The sequence below is a fragment of the Ornithorhynchus anatinus genome, chromosome 8 (assembly GCF_004115215.2).
Source record: "Ornithorhynchus anatinus isolate Pmale09 chromosome 8, mOrnAna1.pri.v4, whole genome shotgun sequence".
Classification (NCBI taxonomy): Eukaryota; Metazoa; Chordata; class Mammalia; order Monotremata; family Ornithorhynchidae; genus Ornithorhynchus; species Ornithorhynchus anatinus.
Window position 1 is genome coordinate 28,866,365 of NC_041735.1, and position 22,646 is coordinate 28,889,010.

General features: G+C 51.0%; 1 protein-coding gene across 7 annotated transcripts in view; it reads right to left on the bottom strand.

Moving 5' to 3' along the window:
- Nucleotides 1-592: 592 nt before the first annotated feature.
- The window catches only part of CBFA2T2 (CBFA2/RUNX1 partner transcriptional co-repressor 2), a 125,058-nt gene continuing 103,004 nt past the window's right edge, over nucleotides 593-22,646 (bottom strand). For 5 of the 7 annotated variants that reach the window (XM_029070514.1, XM_029070513.1, XM_039912971.1 and 2 more), the window contains 7 exons: nucleotides 20,376-20,557; nucleotides 17,909-18,162; nucleotides 16,921-17,006; nucleotides 13,980-14,175; nucleotides 11,073-11,141; nucleotides 8,861-9,051; nucleotides 593-2,068 (listed from right to left, as the gene is read on the bottom strand). In XM_029070514.1, coding sequence (XP_028926347.1) covers nucleotides 1,784-2,068; nucleotides 8,861-9,051; nucleotides 11,073-11,141; nucleotides 13,980-14,175; nucleotides 16,921-17,006; nucleotides 17,909-18,162; nucleotides 20,376-20,557 — 1,263 coding nt within the window. In that variant the 3' untranslated portion in view covers nucleotides 593-1,783. The remainder of the gene's footprint in view (nucleotides 2,069-8,860; nucleotides 9,052-11,072; nucleotides 11,142-13,979; nucleotides 14,176-16,920; nucleotides 17,007-17,908; nucleotides 18,163-20,375; nucleotides 20,558-22,646) is intronic. The other 2 variants (XM_039912972.1, XM_029070516.2) reach the window with 1 other exon arrangement.

Below are 22,646 nucleotides of genomic sequence, written 5' to 3' on the forward strand. Positions count from 1 at the left end.
GTCTTTGCTCCCCGCACTGAAGGGCTGCTGAGAGTCTGTGGGCATCCACTGTGCTCTCACCTGGAAGCCTCTCACCGGGCATCCGAGTCATCTTTCCATTCTTCCCAAACTTCTAGGGCCATCCGGGTGAAATGCAACTGCTTGGGCACAAGCAGAGAGGCCAGGGAAAGTGGGACTACTTCTGGTCGGGGTGTGCTTTCTAAATTCCGGGGAGTCTCTCGGATGCCGAATAAATACGGACAGAGGAGCACAACGAAACGGGCGCTCAGCACGGAGATTATCTGGGCAGACTTACCTTGGGGACGACACACTGTCCCAGGGAGTGCTCAAAACACGATCAGGCAAGCTCCGTGAACCTACGTTCACTCGAGCACGTCGGTACGCACATACACATCCCTCTCCGCCCGTTACATACCGAGAGGCGAGACAGACATACTGTTTCAGAAGCACGTGAGTTAGGCTCGGTTATCACGGGAGGGTAGCGGGCGCGGCAACTGTTCCGTCAACGAGGATTAAAACGAGGCCACAGCCAGGAGGCTTGGAGGAACGCAGAACTCTGGGGATGAGTCTGGCCGCTTCAAAAGATGACTTTAGAAAAACAATCAGACACGGTTATATTTTGGCCCACATGCTCAGGGAGGACGACGCACGCACTCAGTCTCCCTCAGAAGTTCTACACAAATATAAAACTGATCTTCCATGCAGTGGAAAAGGAGTTTTCTGCATAGCCGAACAAATGAGAAAGACCCAGGAGAAATCCTCGCCGCGGTCCGGCTGTGCTCAGCGGCTCGTGGGGGTGGAGGGCTCTGCCCAGGACGATCCACGACAGATCGACGGACAATCCGGGTTCCCAGACCGTTTCTAGCGTGTTTCCCGGGCTGGCCGGCGATTCCCCTTTGGTGCTGGGATGACTCTACACACAGTTCATTAGACGGGGCAGAACCGGAGGGAGGGAAAGAGGGAGGGCGGGGGGGAAGGAAGGGAGAGGAGTTCTTTCCTTGCGGCGGCTCCTTTGGAATCAGCCACACGCGGTTCCTACGCTGCTGAATTCGCCATCGAGTTTCTGTGGCCCGATGGTCACCAAGGCTTCCGGGTGGGCTTCCGATCTGGCCGGTCACTGACCTCCTCTGGGAGGGCGGAAGGGCGTGGGGAGAGAAAGTGACTGAGCACTAGTGTGCGTTGCATATAACCTGGGTCTTCCTTTCCAAGACAAGGCGAGCGAGCGAGAGAGAAAGAAGGCGCTCCGACATGGGATCTTCAGCCCCGGCGGCATCGGGCGGATCCCGACTGCCAGTCAGGGTACCCCCCCGTCCGGACCTGCTCTCAAGTCGTCTTCCTTTGCGGGGGATGGTTTGCGCCGGGCCGCCGAACTTGATGAGGGTAGAGGGCGGTCGGGCGAGCCGGCCAGCCACGCTCGCAAACGGGTGAGTCCCCGGTGGCGGAGAGCAGGGGTACGAGCGATGTACCAATGTCACGTGTGAATGCTGTCTGAGCCGCCTGCATGTTGGCACTGCCCGACTGCCGCCTGGCGCTCCGAGGGGAAGGTCTCTGCCATTCCAGCGAGGCCAGTCTAGCCGGGAGGATTAGGGAGAAGTCATCGCGGGCCAGCAGGGAGGTCGCTGGGCCTTTCTCATCGACCGGTACCGTTGTGTTTAATGAACCGTTCCCCCTTCTTCCCCTCCCCCTCACCCCAACAGCCCCGTGCCAACGCCCGGAAGGGTCCCCGGAATGCATTTCGACTCTTCCCTCTGCGAGCCGGGGATCGATCCCCCTGCCCTCCCGCTCAGAGTCCATTCGCGTCTATCGCCGTCACGGAGGCTGGGGTCGAAGACCGGGAGGTGGCCGCCGAGGTCTTGTCCAGGGCCGGGCTGGGCGCCCCCTCGGTGGGTTTTGAGACGGCCGACCGCCCCGCCGGCGGCGGGAGCGGCTTGTTCTGGCCGAGCAACCCTTGCCCGCAGATCCGGTGGTGCCTCTCCCAGTCTTTGTGCTGGCAGAAAGAGCCGCAGTAGCGGGCGATGTTGCATCCGCTGCATGTCTCGCTGGCTTTGCGACCACAGTTCCAGCAGCTCTGAAAAACAGAAACGTACTTTAGTGAGCAGAACTCGGGGGGAGGGGGGCAAGACCCCATTTTAGCATTCACCTGGCTTAGGAATTAGATCCGGACCCACTCCCTTCTCGTCAGTGGGGGACTGAGGGCATCTCTCTCCCTGTGGAAGAAAGGGAGCGGGGTCTGGATCGAAAATCCACACGTCCCTGACGTTCAGGAAAGTGGGCAGGCCTCCACCCTCTGGCCTGGAATGCCAGGAAAACGTGTATCACTCCGAAAGGGCACTCTTCTTCCCCTCTGAATGCTACAAGTGTTCACATCTTCAGGAGGTGAATTCTTCAATCTGGGCCGCATCCGCCCCCCGTGGAGGGCCCGGACCGCGTCGGCTCCGTCTTCTCGGTCATCGGCCCGGGCCCCGGCCGGCGACGTGCATCGAGGGGAGGGTTTTGAAAGCAAGAGAAACGAGGAGGCCAGCAACGGACTCTGCCTCGCCGGGTTCGGAGTCCATCGACGACTGTTCTGGGCGGGGCCAGGCAGAGTGCGTCAGGATTAAGTAAGGCAAGAGGAGTGGCTGGCGAGGAAGAAAAGCAGATCGGACAGCTTCCTTCACCTATCGAGGCAATTATGAGAGAGAGTGTGCGCGAGAGCTGGGCAACCAAGTCGAGTGACTCGGGTCCCAAGTGGAGGGCTAGGAGAGGGAGGACAGCGTGCAGGGAGTCAGAAGGTCACGGGTTCCAGTAGTCCCGGCTCCACCACTTCTCTGCTCTGTGAACTTCACCTCTCTGTGCCTCAGTCATCTGTAAAACGGGGATTGAGACTGTGAGCCCCATATGGGGACCGTGTCCAACCTGATTAGCCCGTATCCACCCCGGCGCTTAGTACAGTGCCTGACCCGTAGTAAGCGCTTAAATACCGTAATTATTAATTATTAATATTCATCAGGTTCTCCCTTATTGGCTCTGCTTCCAGAAGTCGGCGTTTCACCCCCAACGGAGCTTTCTCTGTGGATGCGTTAACACCGGCGTTTGCAATATTCACCCACGGTTCCCCCCGGGGGCTCTCAGGAAGACTTACGGGCTCATCTGCCCCTAAGAAAAGCCCCGTTTCAAAGCACACCAGCCAGGTGCAACCAGGTGAGACCGTTCCCGGGGTGCGAGGTCTGGGCAGGAAATGAGGCAGAGCCCTCGGGGCGGTGGGAAACGTGGCAGCTGGGAGCTGGCTGCTGCCCGGGATGGGCATGGGGCCAGATCCCCGCAGGCCACGACTGCGGCGGACTCTCGCCCGGCGGCCAAGGGGAGGCAAATGTACCACACGGGAGGTTAGTTTCAGGAGAGGACCTCCTGAAAGCAGATCTGTAGATCTGAGAGAGAGTTTCTCTTCCCGGACTGGCTCGCTGTGGGGACAGAGGAGCGTTCTCTAACGCCAACCAACAGCTGCGGGGGTAGGAGGACGGAGGTCCCGGGGAGGAGCCCACCCGCAGAGCTGGCCGGGCGAGGGCGACGCCGCCGCGGCGTGCGGCCCGATGGCTCGCACGTGGGGCAGCCGCGAGGGCTGAACAGATGTTCCCTCAAAAGTAAACACTTTGGGCAGTAATTTATGGCGTGTGGTGAAGGGCCCAAGTCAGCCGCCTGCAAGTGGTGCTGCTCTAAAAAATCCAGGCTCCGGGAGACACATCCATCTTCTGGGAGAAGGGGAATGTGAAAAACTAGCTGCATCGATTCTCGAGAAACTGGGTCATAGTTTTAAAGCTACGGGAACTCTTGCCTAGTCTTGTGTTAGCGTAAAGGCTGGATTATTATGATCATTATTATTAATAATAATGGTATTTGTGAAGCACTTACCAGTTGCCAAGCACTGTTCGAAGCACTGGGATAGACACGAGGTATGGCAGGCTGTCCCACGTGGGGCTCTTGACAGTCTTAGTCTTAACAAATACCATCATTACTATTAATCCCTATTTTACAGATGAGGTAAAAGGCACAGAGAAGTGGCTTGCCCCAGGTCACACAGCAGATGAGTGGCGGAGCCGGGACTAGAACCCAAGCCCTCTGACTCCCAAGCCCGGGCTCTTTCCATTGCCATATTTCAAAAATGCAAAGCAGCACGGCCCAGTGGAAAGAGCCCGGGCTTGGTAGTCAGAAGACCTGGGTTCTAATCCCGGCTCTGCCGACTGCTTGCTGTGTGAGCCTGGCCAAGTCACCGAACTCCTCTCTGCCTCCGTTTCCTCAACTGTAAAATGGGGATTGATGCCTGTTCTTAGACTGTGAGCACCATGTGGGACAGGGACTCTGTCCAACCTGATGAACCAGCATCTACCCTGGTGCTTAATACGAAGTGTGCACTTCAATATGATAATAATAATAAAGATTATAATATTATTATTGAGAGTGTGTTCCCAACTGTGACATTTTTTTCAACAGGAGTTAGTAACGGGCCCAGAATCGTTGGTATATGAGGGAATCCTACTGTCTTCCTATAAGGACAACAGCGATAAATACTGGACTAAAGCCCTACACCAAATTACACACAGCTAATCGGGGCTTGGGGCTCACAGTCTGAAAGGTGGAGAGCTGTTTCACACAACTCTTGGGCCCCAAGACCTAAAACCGAAAAGGAACATCACATTGGGTGTGAAAACCCACACCAGGGCACCCTATCTCCACGAGGCTCACGGACTCCCTGCTTCGGGAGAACGCGGCGGACAAAACCCACACTCCGACACTTGCCGGCAGAACGGAGGGCCAGCTAGGGCGGGGAAATGGCAAGCGGGCCGTCAACGACGCCTTCGAGCCCAACCTCGAAAATGTGGAATGGGCGAGGGCTGTGGGGGCGACGGGGAAGCAGACCGGATGCCGTGGGAAGAGGGTCCACCGGACCGAGTTGAGATGGTAGTGATGAAAAGAACGGGTAAGAGACTGCAGACTCAGGCAAGGCAGAAGTTTACAAATCTATTTGATTGTTGATAATGATAATCATGATACTTGTTAACTGCTATGGGCTAAGCACTGTTCTAAGCGCAGGAATAGATAGGAGTTAATCAAGTTGTACATAGTCCCTGTCCACTTGGGGCTCACGGTCTGAGGAGGAGGGAGTAGGATTTAATCCCCATTTTACAGAGGAGGTTGCCGAGGCACAGAGAAGTTGAGGGACTTGCCCGAGGTCAGAGCAGACACGTGGCAGAGCCGGGATGAGATCCCAGGTCCTCTGATTCCCAGGCCTGTGCTCTTTCCGCCAGGTCACGCTGCTTTTCACTGTTCTCTCCCAAGTGCTTAGTAGAGTGAAGCACACAGTAAGCGCTGAATAAATACCACCGAATGCCAGACGACAACGCGCACCCTAGGCGCGAGGGACAGCCGTTCGCATCAACAAACTCTCGGCTCCACTCGCAGAGAACTCTACTCGGGAAAAGTCTTTCTACAAAGCTCATCTGCTTCTGATGTGCCCCTCAGGAAGTCACGTGTACCTAGCCTTAGTTGGAAAAATCATCCCAGGACACCCAACTCTCACTTATTTTGAACTCTGACTGAAGTGTCCTGTACATGTCGGCTGGGCAAGAGTAGATGGGGGTCTCCTGAGGATTTGCAAGTCCCACTTTCACCAGGAACAAGACTCTCAGGCGCACGGAAGGTTCCTGCTCAGTGAATTCCTCGCCCAAAAGGAGTTTACAGTCTAGAGGGGGAGACAGACATTAAGATAAATTATAGATACATACACAAGGGCTGTGGAGCTGAGGGTGGGGTGAATGAAGGGTACAAGTCCCAGTGCAAGGGTGACACAGGAGGGCGAAGGAGTCGAGAAAACGAGGGCTTGATTGGGGAAGGCCTCTCCAAGATACGATTTTAATAAGACTTTGAAGGTGAGGAGAGTCATCGTCTGTGGGATGTGAGGAGGAAGTTTCACAGCAGAGGCAGGACGTGGGTGAAGCAGATTTGGCGTTTGGCGTTAGAGGCGTGGAGTGAGAGTGCTGGATTGTATTAGGAAATGAGGAAGGTAACGTAGAAAGGGGCAAGGCGACTGAGTATTTTCAAGCCAACGGTAAGGAGTTTTGTCTGACTCAGAGGCAGGTGGCCGACCGCTGGGAGGGGGGGGAAAACTTGGTCTGTAAGTTTTCTGTCGGCACGGAAAGCGTCTACCGACTCTGTTGTCTTGTACTCGCCCAAGCGACTAGTTCAGAGCGCTGCCTGCAGTATGCGCTCAATAAATACCACTGGTGATGACAATGATTTTGATGAAGAATGGTTTCGTAGAAAACTAATCTGGATGGCAGGTTAAGTATGGGCTGCAGTGGGGAGAGACAGGAGGCCAGGAGATTGGCGGTGGTTGATGCAGTAGGGAAACAAAATGATAAAACACGCTGAGTCCGCCTCCCTGGTCCACTCGTCCCAGAGGCGCTGGAGGCGTCCACCCTTCCTGGAGAGAATCGACGCTCCGACTGGAAGCATCGCCCGCCAGGAGGAGCAGCCTGCACCACCCTACTCTGCTGGGCTTCCACTCCGCTCCGCTCCGGAAGCCTCGGCTGCTGTCTTCATCGCCTCCGTCTGCACCACTTGTCCCACCTACCACAGGCCGGCCTGCCGTGGGAAATGGGGGTGGACAGAGAATACAAGCTTGTTCACCTTCTGTGCTGGGCTGGGGTGTATCTTCCTCTGCTTCTCTGGAGTGCAGGATGGATTTTTTCTTTGTTTGTTTAACTTGAGACCGGTGTCTCTACTTCGGAGGGTCTGGCCACCCAAACGGGAGCAAAGTCTTCGCTCACACAGCGCGGACTTCTACCTTTCTTTTAAAGAAAATAGATCCCTGGGGTTTTCATAGCTTCGCCTTAAGCACACCCCTTTCTCGCTGCCTCGGGACCCCCAGACCGGAGTGCCGGGAGCAGCCACGGATAAGACGGCAGAGACGAGAAACTCCTCGTGGAGGCTCCGCCGGCCTGGCGGGGTTGGGCCTTGCAGGTCGAAGCCGGAACGGTTGGGACCAAGCGCTGGTGGTAATAATAATAACAATTTTCGTACGTGAGTGCTTAATATGTGCCAAGCACTGTTCTAAGCGCTGGGTAGGTACAAGGTAATTAGGTTGTCCCACGTGGGGCCCACAGTCTTTATCCCCATTTTAACAGATGAGGTAACTGAGGCACAGAGAAGTGAAGTGACTTGCCCAAAATCACACAGCCGATAAGTGGCTGAGCCGGGATTAGAACCCATGACCTCCGACTCCCAAGCCCGTGCTCTTTCCACTGAGACACGCAGTCTCAGTCTCGTAGTCTTCCTTTCTAACCCAGCTCCCGCGGCTCTGCTTCTTCCCGCTCTTTCTGGCATCCTCACCTCCCCACGAGGCCCAGCACGAAGCGGCTCGGCAGCGACCGCCCCCGCCAGATCGTCACCACCCACCCCGGCTTGTAGAGTCGCTGGGGTCACTGACGCAGGGAGTGCAGTCGAGGCACAGCGAGGGTGCTCTAACTCCAGCCCCACTGAGAACTGGACTCCGCTGCACTTGCAGCAGCCACACCGCATAGGACTACTACAATGAGAGAGCAGGTGTAATGCCCTGGGGAGATTCCTGCCCTCCTGCCCTGGAGCAAAGGAGAAGAGTCCTGGCCTCCACGGAAATCATTCCGGGCAGCTCGCCTCCAAAATGACCCCGCTCGCTGCTCTTTCCACCTCTTCTTCCTTCTCCTCTGCCTTTCCTGAACTGAGGAGGATCGGGCCTAGTTTTTGGGAGAGGCTTGCTGGGGCCAGAGAGGGTACCCTCCCTTGCTTCCTCTGGTGGATGTTCGGGAGATGCTACAGGGCAAGAAAGTCGGTCATGGCGACCGATCGGAAAGCTCCTAGCGAGACATCCCATCTTTCACGCAGTGACCGCCAAGGGCACTTAGGTGCCTCGAGGCGGGTGGAAACTCGCACGGCAGGGCCTTGTATTCCTAAAATCGATCGGATTAAAGCAAAAAGCACGGTTCTGTCCTCCACCAGAATACCGTGGCCGCAATCTAGAAAGGACATAATGGAGGCACGGAAGGACAACCAAGTGATGGACACTCCAAGATGGAGAGATGAAGATAGAGGGGGACATGGTACCGCACACCACCCCAACAAAAAATTCACAAAATTTGGAAAGGGTAAACCACCAGGACTAAGTAGCGAATTCACCACAAACCCAAGGAACCATCTCTTCACCCAACGACCTCAACGGCTCAGCATTCAGCTTCTCACATCCTACTGAAATATCCCAGACGCTGTGAGGAAGAAAGCACACACGTCGGCCATATCTTACCCTCCTGACAGCAGAAACGATGACACGATACTCTCCCGGCCAACATTACGGAGCCGGCGTGAATAATTCCTCGGTTATCCGGAGAGCTAACGGAACGAATGCATGAAGCTTCCTCTACAGGCCAGACCTGGGGTACCTAACTCAAGGGGTCAAGGGGTAAGACCTGGATGCTCCAAGTCTGAAACCCAAACGGTAACGAGTGACGGTTACATCCCCACATCATCTAGGGCAGCGTTTAGAGGCCCTAAGGGGTTCCGGTGATACGGAAGAACTACATGAACCCACGAGTCGCTAAATATTTTGGAGCTAAATTAACAAGTGATTTTGCTCTTGTTTTCTATTAGGCACCTTAAGTGATTCACGTACCTAGGTGATGATTTTTCTACCCTTTCACGCTTGTTTTTCTGTCCTAAAAGTTCCAATTATTATTTCTGATATTGCCAAGACGCCAAGCATGCTGGAGATCACTAGATAGGATAGAACACACCGAATGAGAGATTTCAGCTCCCAGCGAAGGGCAAGTGCTGGGCCAGATGGCAGCAGCTTTACCTCCGTAGACTCTTCTTGCTCATTTATAACGAGGAAAGCATCTTCTGTGGCTTGGCGCTTGGCATCTGCTATGGTTTGCTCCATTCGGGCTCTCTCCGAGGCGATCATTTCAAACGCCTTCTGCTCGGCCTCCGCCACCGCTTTCTGCACCTCGGACATGGCCTGGCGTTTCACCTCATTCACAGCTTCTTCTAGAGGAAAATAATAGGATCATTAACTGGTCTGAGAGAAACTCAAAACATTGCCGAGAAATAAGTGGAACGATCAGAGGAGCCTGCTCTCAAAATAAGCACAGACAGACACCTCACAGAGTAAACACCCACACACATCTGCCTGGAAAAAACTGTTCTGAAACCAATTTTTAACTTGGGGTCCCCTCCCCTTCTCAGCATCCTACGGGAAGCAGCATGGCTCGGTGGAAACGGCAGAGATCTGGGAGTCCGGAAACTGGGTTCTGATCCCTGATCCACCACTTGTTTGCTGCTGTGTGATCTTAGGCAAGTCACTGAACTTCTCTGCGCTTCAGATCCCTTCGTCGGTAAAACGGCGATTGGATTCCTGTTCTCCCTCCCCTTTACTCTGTGAGCCCCGTGAATCTGATCTGGAGGTATTTATTACTCCAGGGCTTAGAACTGTAAGTAATTGAGTACTTAAATAACAATAATGATAATATTATAACTGTGGTAATTGTTATTAAGAGCTGGGGTGGATACAAGATAATCAGGTTGAATACAGTCCCTGTCACAGCCCAAGCAGGATGGAGAACAAGTACTGAATCCCCATATTACAGCGAGGAAATGGGCACAGAGCAGTGAAGTGAAATTTCCAAGGTCACACAGAAGGCAAGCAGGCACAGAAGCAGCCTGGTCTCATGGAGTCAGGAAGACCTGGGTTCTGATTCCGCTCTGCCACTGGTCTGCCGTGTGACCTTGGGCAAGTCACTTCACTTCTTCGTGCCTCGGTTCCCTCATCGGCAAAACGGGGATTGAGAATGTGAGCCCCATGTGGGACATGGACTGTGTCCAACCTAATAAGCTTGTACCTACCCCAGCGCTCAGTACAGTGACTGGCACAGAGGAAGCACTTAAATGCCATTAAAAAGGGGGCAGAGCCAGGATTAGAACCCACGTCCTCTGACTCCCGGGCCCGAGCTCTCTCTGCTAGACTGCGCCTTGGGGAAGGTGTAGAGAACGTCCATCGGGTTCTACACCGCTCTCGATGCCCCTGCTCCAAAACTCCAATGCTGATGTCTGGAGGTTTTCAGAGCTGCTCTGTACCAGAAATGGCCGCTAAATGGCCTCCCTCTGGGAGGGTAGAATGGGTTCCCTAATTCCCTGGGAGTGACCCACTGGGAGTTGTGTCTCTGTGGTCAGGGGTAGATACAACTTGGCACCTGGGGGGGGGGGGGGGGGGGGGGGGGGGGGTGTTCAATAAATTCCAAACAACAGAAAGAGGGCCAAACATTTCCAGAGCCACAAACCCAGGCACGAGGGGACATTTTTAGATCCGAGGCAACTTTCAGATACTGCACCACCATTTGACTGTCCAGAAGGGTTACTCCCCCATCACGGTAGCTAGGCCACTGATCTAAATCATCAGATATCACCACCCACTGGCCTGCAAAACCAAAAAGAGCGTCTTTTCAAAGCTTCATTTTGTGCCCCGCTGGGGTGCCTAATTATACCGAGGGTTTTGGCTTTAAAGAACAGAAGCTCCCAAATAGAAGATCAACAGATCTCACTTCAATAGCCACAGCACAAATGTTTAATGAACAAGGTATGAACCCATAATCCATAAACACCTTCATCTTTACTAAGAATCATTATCCGCACCAGTTAACCTGTCTCCTGGCCCCATCGCTTTACTGGATCCTACGTGATCCTAATGTTTGAGTTCAGTGGAAATCACTTTCAAAACCAAAATACATACGCGTCGTCTATTAAATACAATACTGTGAAGCACGTATTGACAGCGGCGTTCCGGGAGACTGACGTGCTTCGGTGAAATAAGACTCTACCAAGCCAAACCAATTCAGAGATTCTGGGAATTTTTTTTTATAAAAAGAGAAGGAAGTGGGCTGTCTTGTTTAACCAGAAGAGCAACATTTAGACCTCTCTGTAAAGCAAACTGCCCCCCTTTCATCCAAAGCAAAATGCATTCCACTTGTAGGAATCCTGTGAGCTTATGCAGAAACAACCTGGCAATCACTTACCAGCCTTTTTCCATATCTCTTCGGTGACGTAGCCTGCTCCCGACCTACTGTTGAACTCCCGCTGGGAATCTGAAGATAAGAGACAAGCGTCAGAGAAATTCCCTCTTTTGCAGTCATTCTATATGACATCCATTTTTACAGATTAGAGAAATATTCAAAGACTGTATTGTATCTAGAAAATCAGATAACAATTGAGTGGGATTAATATCACATACCTAAACCAACAAAACTTTTTAAATGGATAAAACCATTAGTTAAATGACAAGATAAGAAATGAGAACTGTTAACAAGCGTTCCTGAATAATTTATTTCCCAATGCACTCCATTTCCATTTACTGATACCTGGCATGTGCGCAGTTAGAGATACATTCCAATGAGTATAGATTTTTGTCTCATGACATCTCATCAAATAGCAAAGTAGCAAATCAGTCATTTTGAAAGGAGACCAGTAAACTCGTTTCAAAGATGCTGATAAACATGTAACGCTGGACTCTGTATTGGTCTTTAATTTACCATAAGTAGGACCCAACAATTCAACAACAACAGATTAGAAACTCCTTTTCTTTTCCGAGGATGTCTTTTTTAGATGCGGACTCCTACCAGAATAAGAAGCTGGGTCAGTGTTGGTAAGGCCTGAGTGGGAATGGAGGGCTGGAAATTTACTGAGGCTGAAGATGATGGGGAAAAGAAGGAAGACTTGAAATCCGGTCAGGCAAATCCCTTAACTTCAGGAGGTAAGAAGCCTGGCGGGGCCTGGTGATGCACTGCAGGGCATTGCTATGGAAAAATACGACTTATCAACTAGCAGTACTGAATTCTACCAAATTTGCTGATCCCGCCCCATTGTGTTGAAAGAGTAGAAGAGTGTTATAAGATGAATCCCTGTCCTCAGGGAGCATACAGAGGCCTGGAAGCCTTAACTGAGGATGGTGGCATAGACGGAGAGATAAGGGAAGAAAGGGGTCAGTCAGTTTTTCCAGAACATCAGGGTTGAGTTTTCAAAGAACTTCAGGTTAAGGAGAAATTAAGTTACAGTACTCGGGGCGGGGGGGGAGGTGGCAGGTGGGCAGGCTTCTAATGCCGGGTTTGGATAACACATGGTATAACTGCATGATCTCGGCCTCAAGTGTGTGTGCACAACTCTCTCTTCCAGCTCCAGAACATGTTTGAGCCTAGCTCTTCAATAATGTTCTTTCCAAAAGGCATAAAAGAAACACAGCTTAGGCAAAACTGAGTGTATTCAGAAAGGACTGGAAGGGAGAGGTGGGTGATGAAGCCAGTGAGTAGAATGGGCATGCGTAGATAAAAAACAAATAAGTAAATTAATCCCTGGCTGGGGATAGGAACATAGACCAGTGTGAATTGGAGGCTGGGATTGCTCTTTCCTTCTTTTTAGCTTTTATGGGGCTATTATCACTTCTTGCTCATTGTTAAAGATTGATGTTGTGGATCCTGATTGCTTTAGACTAAGTGTCTCAAAGGTGGGGGCCCTGCCCAAGATTCTCAGAACCCAGTATTTCAGTATAAGTTCCAACCCAGGGGACGGCGGACGTCGAGGGCAAAGAAGCGGAATGAGCTGAGTCTCTGCCTAGGATCCCTAGGAAGTCAGGAGAAGTCACAATCCTTATTTTGGGAAATTCCCAAAGAAATCAAAGCACACATTTTTAATAACTTATCTATTTGCATTAAGCTGCAGCTCTGAATTTTTTTAATCATCTGTAGCAAACCCAAGAAAAATGTATTTAGTCCCCGTCCCCTTGTTTGTCCCTTTTATTCACTCGTTCTCCTTATCCCACTTCTTCCAATCTGTCAATTGTATTTATTGAGTCCCATTTCTCTCTTCCGGTCGGTGACTCTTTCCTGGCCCCTTTTTTTCTCACATCATCCTTTGCCATTTTTCAAAAATATATTTCTTAAGCACTTACTATGTCCCAGGCACTGTACTAAGATTGGGCAAAATCCCTGTCCTACATTTGGCTCACATCTTAATCCCCATATTACAGATGAACTAACTGAGGCACAGAAAAGTGACTTGCTCAAGGCCACAGGGAAGATGGGTGGAGGAACGAGGATTAGAACCCAGGTCCTTCTGACTCCCAGACCTGTGGTCTATCCACTAGGCCGCATTGTTTCTAATCTATCTCCCTCCTTGGGTTTGCTTTGCAATGTGGCAGAATCATATACCCAATACCTATTCAAGCACTCATCGTCTGCCCCAAGGCCCCCCAGCTTAGTTTGGGCCTGCTCCCGAGAGGATAGGGACGTGTGTGTATGGACTGGAGCTGGGGGAATTCTCCTGCTGCAGATCTTCTGTTATTCTGTTCAGTAGGTCATGGGTTCTAATGCTCAGCCACTTATCCGCTGCGAGACCTTGGACAAGCCGCTTCACTTCCCTGTGCCTCGGTTACCTCATAGTAAAATGGGGCTTGATTCTGGGAGACCCACATAGGACAGGGACTGCGTCCAGCCCTATTTGCTTGTATCCACCCCAGTTTAGTACAGTGCTCGGCACGTGGTGAGCGCTTAACAGATACCATCGTTATTATTATTACTAGTCAGGTGGCTGCCGACAGGGCAGTCAATCAGTGGAATTTACTGAGCGCTTTCTGGGTGCAGGACACTATATTAAGTGCTCGGAAAACTCCAGTAGAAGAGATGACGGTGATGAGAAACGGACCATTCAGCTCCTTAAGGACAGGGATCCTGTCTCACTTTCACTGTGCTCTCCCAAGCACCTAGGGTCCACGGGCTTTTGTACACAGTAGGTATTCCTTAATAAATACCACTGAAGGAATGAATATTGCATTAGGTTAAAAAGGCTTTCCCTCCTGGGAGTGTGAGGTTCGTGGGCGAAAAACCGGCTCCTGGGACTGACGTGTTCTTGGAGAGCCCAGGCGCTTCCTTTACCATTATTGATGGAGTCCGAACTGCCGGGACTGTGCTGCCTCGAGATAAGTTCGCTTCCTGCTTTCCTGTTCTCTGTGGTCTCACTGCACCGCCTCTTCCAGTAGTTGAGCTCCTCTCGATCTGCTTCCTGACAGCGCCGCAGAACCGCCATGGAACGCCTGGTCTTCTCCACCATTTCCATAATGCAATTCAGGGCCTGCGGAGGGGAGGAAAAGAGCTCATGACTGCGCTGAGCACAACGGCAGAAGCAAAGCTGCCCGAGGCAACAGAAACAGCTGGGTTTTTAAGAACAGATTGGCCTTGAAGGAGAGCAGGCGGGCAACGCATTCTCCTTAATTTAGATTGAAGGCTCTTGGAATGCCAAGACAAGAATGAAGTCAACACTTTTCATTTATCTAACTATGGCGGCCATTATACTCGGAGGAAGGTATCGGTTTGGATTGGGCTTCGGGGACGAAAAGTGCCACCCGAACAGTAAGAAGGGGTTTAACGATCTCAGGTACTTGTACCGGGAGGCAGCGCGTGAAATCGCCGTGCCTGGCATTCCACTGCCACGGGGCTGAAAGAGAGTGCCGGGCTGCTAAGAACTTGGCAGGGAAAAGGGGCGAGAGAAGGTAGGGGTGAAAGGAGGTAGGTCACCTGGGTAGAGAAGGGGTGAGGGGTTGGTTGGGGCAAGACATTTTGAAAAGTATAATCGCTAATGGATTAATGATGAAAACAGTAAATTTTCTGAAGCTTTCCCACCCTAGCTGCCCATATTCATGGCAGAGACACGACACCATGTCTCGTTGCTATCTGTTTCCTCTCGTTTTGGCTATTTGCAGCACCTGACTCCCTCTTGGTCTTTCTCAGTCTCATACATTCACACACAGAAATATCAAGTGTCTGTCTCTCTCGCTCTCTTTTTGTTTCTCTCACATCACAAATGGCTTCTCTTTATACTTTTTCTATACGCTTACTTATTTCCCTCGTTTCCTCTTTTCCCTTTTCACCCTCCCGCTTTCTTACTGTGCGATGCTTGCATAGATTCCATCTAGCCGGGATTCGAGTGGAAGCAACATGCTCAAAACCTCCCAATTAGGACGGTCAAAAAATGACGTTTGCATCACTTAGCTTCGACTTCAACAGCATCTACTCGCTGGGTTTATTCTTCCACTCCACTGAAACCGCCCTCTCAAAGGTCACCAGTGACCTCCTTCTCGCCAAATCCGACGGCTTCTACTCCATCCTAATCCCCCTCGACCGCTCAGCTGCCTTTGACGCTGTCGACCGTCCCCTTCTCCTCCACACGTTATCCAACCTTGGCTTCGCCGATTCCGTCCTCTCCTGGTTCTCCTCTTATCTCTCTGGCCGTTCATTCTCAGTCTCCTTCGCGGGCTCTTTCTCCCCCGCCTCAACCCCTAACTGTAGGGGTTCCTCAAGGGTCAGTTCTTGGACCTCTTCCATTCTCCATCTATACTCGCTCCCTAGGTGAACTCATCTGCTCCCACGGGCTCAGCTATCATCTCTACGCGGATGACAGTCCTCCCGTTCTCTCTCCCTCCCTCCGGGCTCGCATCACCTCCTGCCTTCAGGACAACTCCACCTGGATGTCTGCCCGCCACGTGAAACTCAACATGTCCAAGACTGAGCTCTTTATCTTCCCTCCCAAATCCTGTCCTCGCCCTGACTTTCCCATCACTGTGGACAGCACTACCCTCCTTCCCGTCTCACAGGCCCGCAACCTCGGTGTCACCCTTGACTCCGCTCTCTCATTCACCCCAACCATCCAATCCGTCACCAAAACCTGCCGGGCTTACCTTCACAACATCGCCAAGATCCGCCCTCTCCTCTCCAGCTACCACATTAGTACAGTCACTCATCCTATCCCGACTAGATTACTGCATCAGCAGCCTTTCTCATCTCCCAACCTCCCGTCTCTCCCCACTTCAGTCTTTACTTCACTCTGCTGCCCGGATAATCCTTCTACAGAAACGTCTGGGCATGTCACCTCCCTCCTCAGAAATCTCCAGTGGTTGCCTATCAACCTCCTATCGAGCAAAAACTCCTTACTATTGGCTTCAAAGCTCTCCATCACCTGGCTCCCTCCTTCCTCACCTCCCTTCTCTCCTCCTCCAGCCCAGCCCTCACACTCGGCTCCTATGCCGCTAAACTTCTCACTGTGCCTCGTTCTCGCCTGTCCCGCCGTTGATCCCTGGCCCACGTCCTACCTCTGGCCTGGAATCCCCTCCCTCCTCACGTCAGCCAAACGATCACACTTCCCCCCTTCAGAGCCCTACTGAAGGCTCACCTCCTCCGGGAGGCCTTCCCAGACTAAGCCCCCTTTTCCTCAGCTCCCCCTCCCCCCCAACTCGCCCTGACTCACTCCCTTTGCTCTAACCCCCTCCCTCCCCACAGCACTTATGTGTATACATGTACATAGCTCTAATTCTATTTGTACTAATGCCTGTTTTACTTGTTCTGATGTGAATATATATCTCTCATTCTATTTATTTATACTGATGCTATCGATGCCTGTTTACTTGTTTTGATATCTCTCTCCCCCCCTTCTAGACTGTGAGCCCACTGTGGGCAGGGATTGTCTCTCTCTTCCTGAATTGTGCTTTCCAAGTGCTCAGTACAGTGCTCTGCACACAATAAGCGCTCATGAAATATGACTGAACGAACGAATGAACCGTCACCAGTCCGCAATAATAACAACTGTTGTATTTATGTGCCTATTTTGTGCCGAGTACCGGGGTAAATAAAGAAAATAAGTTTGGACACAGTCCCTGACCCACATGGGGCTCGTCCAAGACGCTTCATTTCATTAGCTAGTTCCCACTGTGAAAACAAAAGATGAGACGGTAATGGGAAGTACGGATCTAATTTCAGAATAGTCTGGGCAACCATTCGGGTGGTCGGAGACTGATTCAAATAGTCTTCCCCTCGGGAGCCTTACGTGATCGAGATGCTTCCACTCATCGGCCCACTCTCTCTCTGTCAACCGATGGTCCACCAGCTCATCCTGATAGCCTCCGTTCAAGCCTATTGGGAAAATTAAAAGCAAAATTTGGCATGTAACCTAAGGATTCTTAGAGAGTGACAGCTTTAAGTTAAGAGAAACTGATGAAAACGGTGTAATACCTGGGACGCTGCAAAGCAGAATGAACACAAGGACTGTACCATCGGCAGGGTATGGAAGCTCTGCCCAAGTGAAGTTGAAAGTTCTTACAGAACGATGTTTCCCTAGAGCAAATTCCAGGAACCCCCAACACTTAATGTGCTCCATATCGGACTCCTTAAGGTCAACGAGTTCTGGAAGGAGCTCCAGATATTTGTATGTGGAGGGGAGAGAAAGGGAGGGATGTGTGTGTATCTATGTCTCCCAGGAGTTGAGAAAGGCTATGGATAGAGGTTGGCAGTTACCTGACGAAGGAGACGGGCAAAAGAACAAGATCTAGAAGCTTCAGGCCGCCGGTCTTACAGGCTACCGTTTTCATAACGGCTTACCGGAGGTGAAGTTACAGAGGTAGAGAGGAAAGCTGGGGATGTTGATCCCCAACTACGAGCCATTCATGTTCCCACTCCCCGCCATTTGCATATGGGAGTCCCAATTTGCAATTTCAGTAAGGCTGAGACATACCTCCAAAGTGACAGTGACCAGCTTGAGGGCCTATATATAGGATCTAAGCAACACATTTATGTGGCAGAATTTTACAAGGGATTCGTCTCAAATTTCCGGGGACTGGTCCTGATATTTGTCAGACCGGTCAGACACTTGGGAGGATTTTTTCCTCGCTATCAATTTTCTCCTGGCCTCTATCGAGAAGTAGGTTATGATCCTTTCAGCGCTGCTCACCCGTGGCTTACGCCTGTGCTCGGGACACGGTCTGGCACTCGTTTTTTTACGGGCACCACCCGAAGGCAAAATGAACCGCTTCTCTTACCGAGACCGTGATGTCTGTCCCGCATTTCTCGATGTTCCAGCATCTTGCTAGGGTCTCTGTACAGGTGGGAGGTGGCGATATCTTCCAAGGTGTAGTGCTGAAGAGGAGGGGGGGTGGGATGGAACTGACCCCCGGGATTCATGAGTGGCAGGGTTAGGGCCGGGCTGTGCCGAGGAGCTGGGCTAATGGTGCATACTCTCTTGGCTGGAGGCTCGGGGGGGACTGAATCCCTCTCAAAGCTATTATCCTCTCGCCTGCAAAAGACCGAAAAGGTAGATATCACCAGTTGGGTTGAAAATCAACAAAAGTGGGAAAAGTCTCCTGGGCAATCAAAAGTTAGTTCTATGTTATTTCAACCACAGATGAAATAACCAAAGCAGAGAAGATTCATTCATTCATTCAATAGTATTTATTGAGCGCTTACTATGTGCAGAGCACTGTACTAAGCGCTTGGAATGTACAAATCGGTAACAGATAGAGACAGCCCCTGCCCTTTGACAGGCTTACAGTCTAATAGGGCTAATAATAATAATGTTGGTATTTGTTAAGCGCTTACTATGTGCCGAGCACTGTTCTTAGCGCTGGGGTAGATACAGGGTAATCAGGTTGTCCCACGTGAGGCTCACAGTTAATCCCCATTTTACAGATGAGGTAATTGAGGCACAGAGAAGTTAAGTGACTTGCCCACAGTCACACAGCTGACAAGTGGCAGAGCCGGCATTCAAACTCATGACCTCTGACCCCCAAGCCCGTGCTCTTTCCACTGAGCCACGCTGCTCCTTATAGTGGTGCTTATAGGTCATTTGCTATTTTATTCCAGGGTGACAGGGAGGCTGCAGAGGGTAGCCAGTTAGCCAGGAACGTAGTAATCTGCCTGGACCTGCCTCCCCGTTCCTATAAGATAGATCCTAAGCCTCTCCTCACATTTCCTACGCAAGTCCTTTCCCGAGGCACCTCTAATCTCCACACTTTCTGTTCTCCCAACCGTCACTTACACGTGCATATCTTATTCCTTCCCCTACCTGTCATTTACTGAGGTATCGGTCTTTCCCCCTAGACTGTAACCTCCTTGAGAGCAGTGATCGTGTCTTCTACCTCTGGGGTTTCTCTCCCCAGGCAGAGAATGTAAGATCCTCTGGGGAAGGGTACATGTCAGTTCTTTATTCCGTACTTCCCGAGCCTGCAGTACGGTGTACCATACAGAGTGGGTGCTCAATGAGTACTTGCACCTGTGACTGCCAATCACCACCACTATGCTCACAGTACACTGCTCTGCACAGAGTAGGCGCTCGGTAAATGCAACCGATTGATGGGCTGCACGGTAGCCTGAGTGGACAACTGCATGGATGTGGGTGGTGAAAAACGATTCACTTGTCTCTTAAAAATGTCTCCTCACATCTCCTGCCCTGTCACTGATGTAAACTCACTGTGGGCATGGAATGTGTCTGGTTATTGTTATATCGTACTGGTCCAAGTGCTTAGTTCAGTGTTCGGGACATAATAATAATAATAACAATAATAACGTTGGTATTTGTTAAGCGCTTACTATGTGCAGCACTGTTCTAAGTGCTGGAGGGTAATCAGGTTGTCCCATGTGAGGTTCACAGTCTTAATCCCCATTTTCCAGATGAAGGAACTGAGACCCAGAGAAGTGAAGTGACTTGCCCACAGTCACAGAGCTGACAAGTGGCACAGCCGGGATGATCTCTGACTCCCAAGCCCGGGCTCTTTCCACTGAGCCGCACTGCTTGCTCTAGCACATAGCAAGCGCTCAAGAAATACGACTGAATATTTGGGAAGCGCTTCTGGGGCCAGATACCGTAACTCAGCAGTGGGTCCAATCCAATTTGATTGTATTCAATTTGATTGGATAGTCCCTGTGCCGCCTGGGGCTCACGGACGAAGGAACTGAGGCACAGAGAAGTTGAGTGACCTGCCCTAGGTCACACAACAGGCAAGGGCCAGGGCTGGCATTAGAATCCACGTCCTTCTGACCCCCGGGCCCATGCTCTGACCGCTAGGTCACCTCCTTCGCGGCCTAGTGGATAACCTCCGGAGGGCCGTTAACGTACAGACACTTCGGGAGCAACGAGGGGACAAAAAACATTCCCTGTACTTCATTCAGTCGCATTTATTGAGCGCTTGCTGTGTGCAGGGCGCTGTATTAACGGGGAGGAGGTTTTACCCACTAAAAGCAATTCCATCAAATGGCTCTCCTCTTTAGTATCTGACCTCTGCTGTTGCAACCTGCTTACACGTAGAGTCCCAAGAAAGGAAAGCTGCCAGATGGGTTAGGGACTGACCACAGAGGAAAGAAGGGAGAAGGTCAGGAGGAAGGGAAGTGCTTTAGGCTACTGACACACTCTAGCCACCTGCCAAGCCCTCCAAATGCCCTTTCAAATCAAGCAAGACTGATTAACCATGGGAAAGGAAGAGTCGCAGATGGGGGGAGGGGGAAACGAGTTACCTGTCTGGACTGTGTCTTTTTCCATTTCCATTCACTTCCATCAGCAGCTCGGAAGAGTCGGCTGGGGATGTAGTATTTGTGTTGAGCAGAAGGTGTTCGTGCTGTGCCAGGTACTGGGAAGGGGTCTGCTTGGCTGCCCGGGCACAGTGCAGCAGTTCCCTCTGCAGCAGCGGGAGGTTGGCCTGAAAGAGGAAAGGGCACAAAAGACGGTGGAGAAAACCATATCCCTTACGACGCCGGACACACCAAGCGGGGTGTCTGGGGACGCCCCCGTTTCCCCAGGTTCTCGAGTCCTCCGAGGATAATGCAGTAAAGCAACACCTCTCGGTGGGGTGAAGCGACGGGGCCTCGGAAACTCAACCCTTTCCTGAAGGCTATCTAGCCCAGCGGATTCATTTCCCAATTGAACCGAAAAAGCTGCTCTTTCTGCGGCTCTAATTTCTACAGTAGTTGTAGAAATTTCCAAGTTATTTCCAGAGATTAGTGGAAATAACTTGGAAACATATACCACTATTACACATTCTATGCTTAGCAGGACACTAAATTTTAACCAGACTTTTTAAATGAGAGCGATCTTAAAAAAAAAAAAAGAGGAGGGTAAAGGAAATCTTCGGAGGAGATGCTGACAGGGGCTTCAGGAAACAGTTTGATTTTTCTCAAATGGGGGACTCGAAAAATCAAATCTTAAAACCTTAGTTTCCTCTCACTCCACTGTGTTTGCTCTGGGCTAGACCAAGTAGACCAAATTCTCGTGCAATGTGGAGCGGGCTTAAAAACTAAATGCTCTCAGTCTAAGGTACTCAAAAGCTGGCCCTAAACCCAAAGCTCAGGATCTCCCCCACCCTTTTTCTCCATCTCATCTCAACTGCTACTATGTTAATCCAAGATTTATCCTATCCCACCTTGATTCAGTAATCAGCCTCCTTGCTGACCTTCTTGCCTTCTGTCCCTCTCCACTCCGGTCCATTCTTCATCCTGCTGCCTGGATCATTTTTCTACAGACACTGAGCCCATGTTTCTCCGCTCCTCAAGAACCTCTAGTGGTTGCCCATCCACCTCCGCATCACATGGAAACTCACCATCAGCTTTACCTTGCGTTCTTCTAAAGTCTGGCCTACCCACGGCGTTCCTCCAATGCCAACCTACTCACTGGACCTCAACCCCGGCTATCTCGCCGCCGACCTCTCACCCACGTCCTGCCTCCGGCCTGGAATGCCCCTCCCCCGGCTTCAAATCCGAAGGACAATTACTCTCCCCACCTTCAAAGCCTTATTGAAGGCACGGCTCCTCCGTGAGGCCTTCCCTGACTAAGCCCTAATTTCCTTTTCTCCCACTCCCTTCTGAGTTGCCCTGATTTGTTCCCTTCATTCACCCCCTTCCCCCACCACATCCCTGGGGCATATCCTTAATTTATTTATTTGCGTTAACGTCTCTCTCCTTCTCTAGACTGTACGCTCAATGTGGGCAGGGAATGTGTCTATCAACTCTGTCACACTGTACCCTACCAAGAGTTTAGTACAGTGCTCTGCACACAGTAAGTGCTCAATAAATGCAATCGATCGATCTCCTCCCTCTCTGCTCTGTAACCTTTATGCGGGGCACAAAACATCGATTAGACTGTAAGCCCGTCAAACGGCAGGGACTGTCTCTATCTGTTGCCGACTTGTTCATCCCAAGCGCTTAGTACAGTGCTCTGCACATAGTAAGCGCTCAATAAATACTATTGAATGAATGAAAAGAAAGAATTTCCTCACACTTGACTATGGAACTTTTAGCTCCTTAATACCAAATGTACATGAAATCTATGTTCACTTATTTCCTCTGTTCACTTCTTTCATCACGTGGAAGTAGAAAGGTGGAAAGAGGACAAGGCAGAATGAATGCTTCTTGGCTCTCCTCCCCGTGCTCTCAAATGATTTAAACCCCTAGGCCCCAACAAAAACCCAAGGAATCACTAGTGGATTGTGTGATCCACACTAAGAGTCATTTTTAGGTGCCTGTTTTCACTTTTCCTTTCAGGTTTAAGCCTACCTGCCCCAGGATTCCTCCAAGGAATCCTGAGAGATACCTTTTTGGATGTGGTCCTTGCTAGAAGAAACGAACGTTTCTCTTACACAACCATTGTTTTCCTCAAAATCACTTAAATGTAGAATCCAAATTAACATTTAAGACTGAGAGCAGAAGGCTTCAGCCCCAAAGGAAACTGTTAGCGGAAGAAAAAAAAGGGGGGGGGAGAGAGAGAGAGATAATACATGTACGCAACATTCGCTA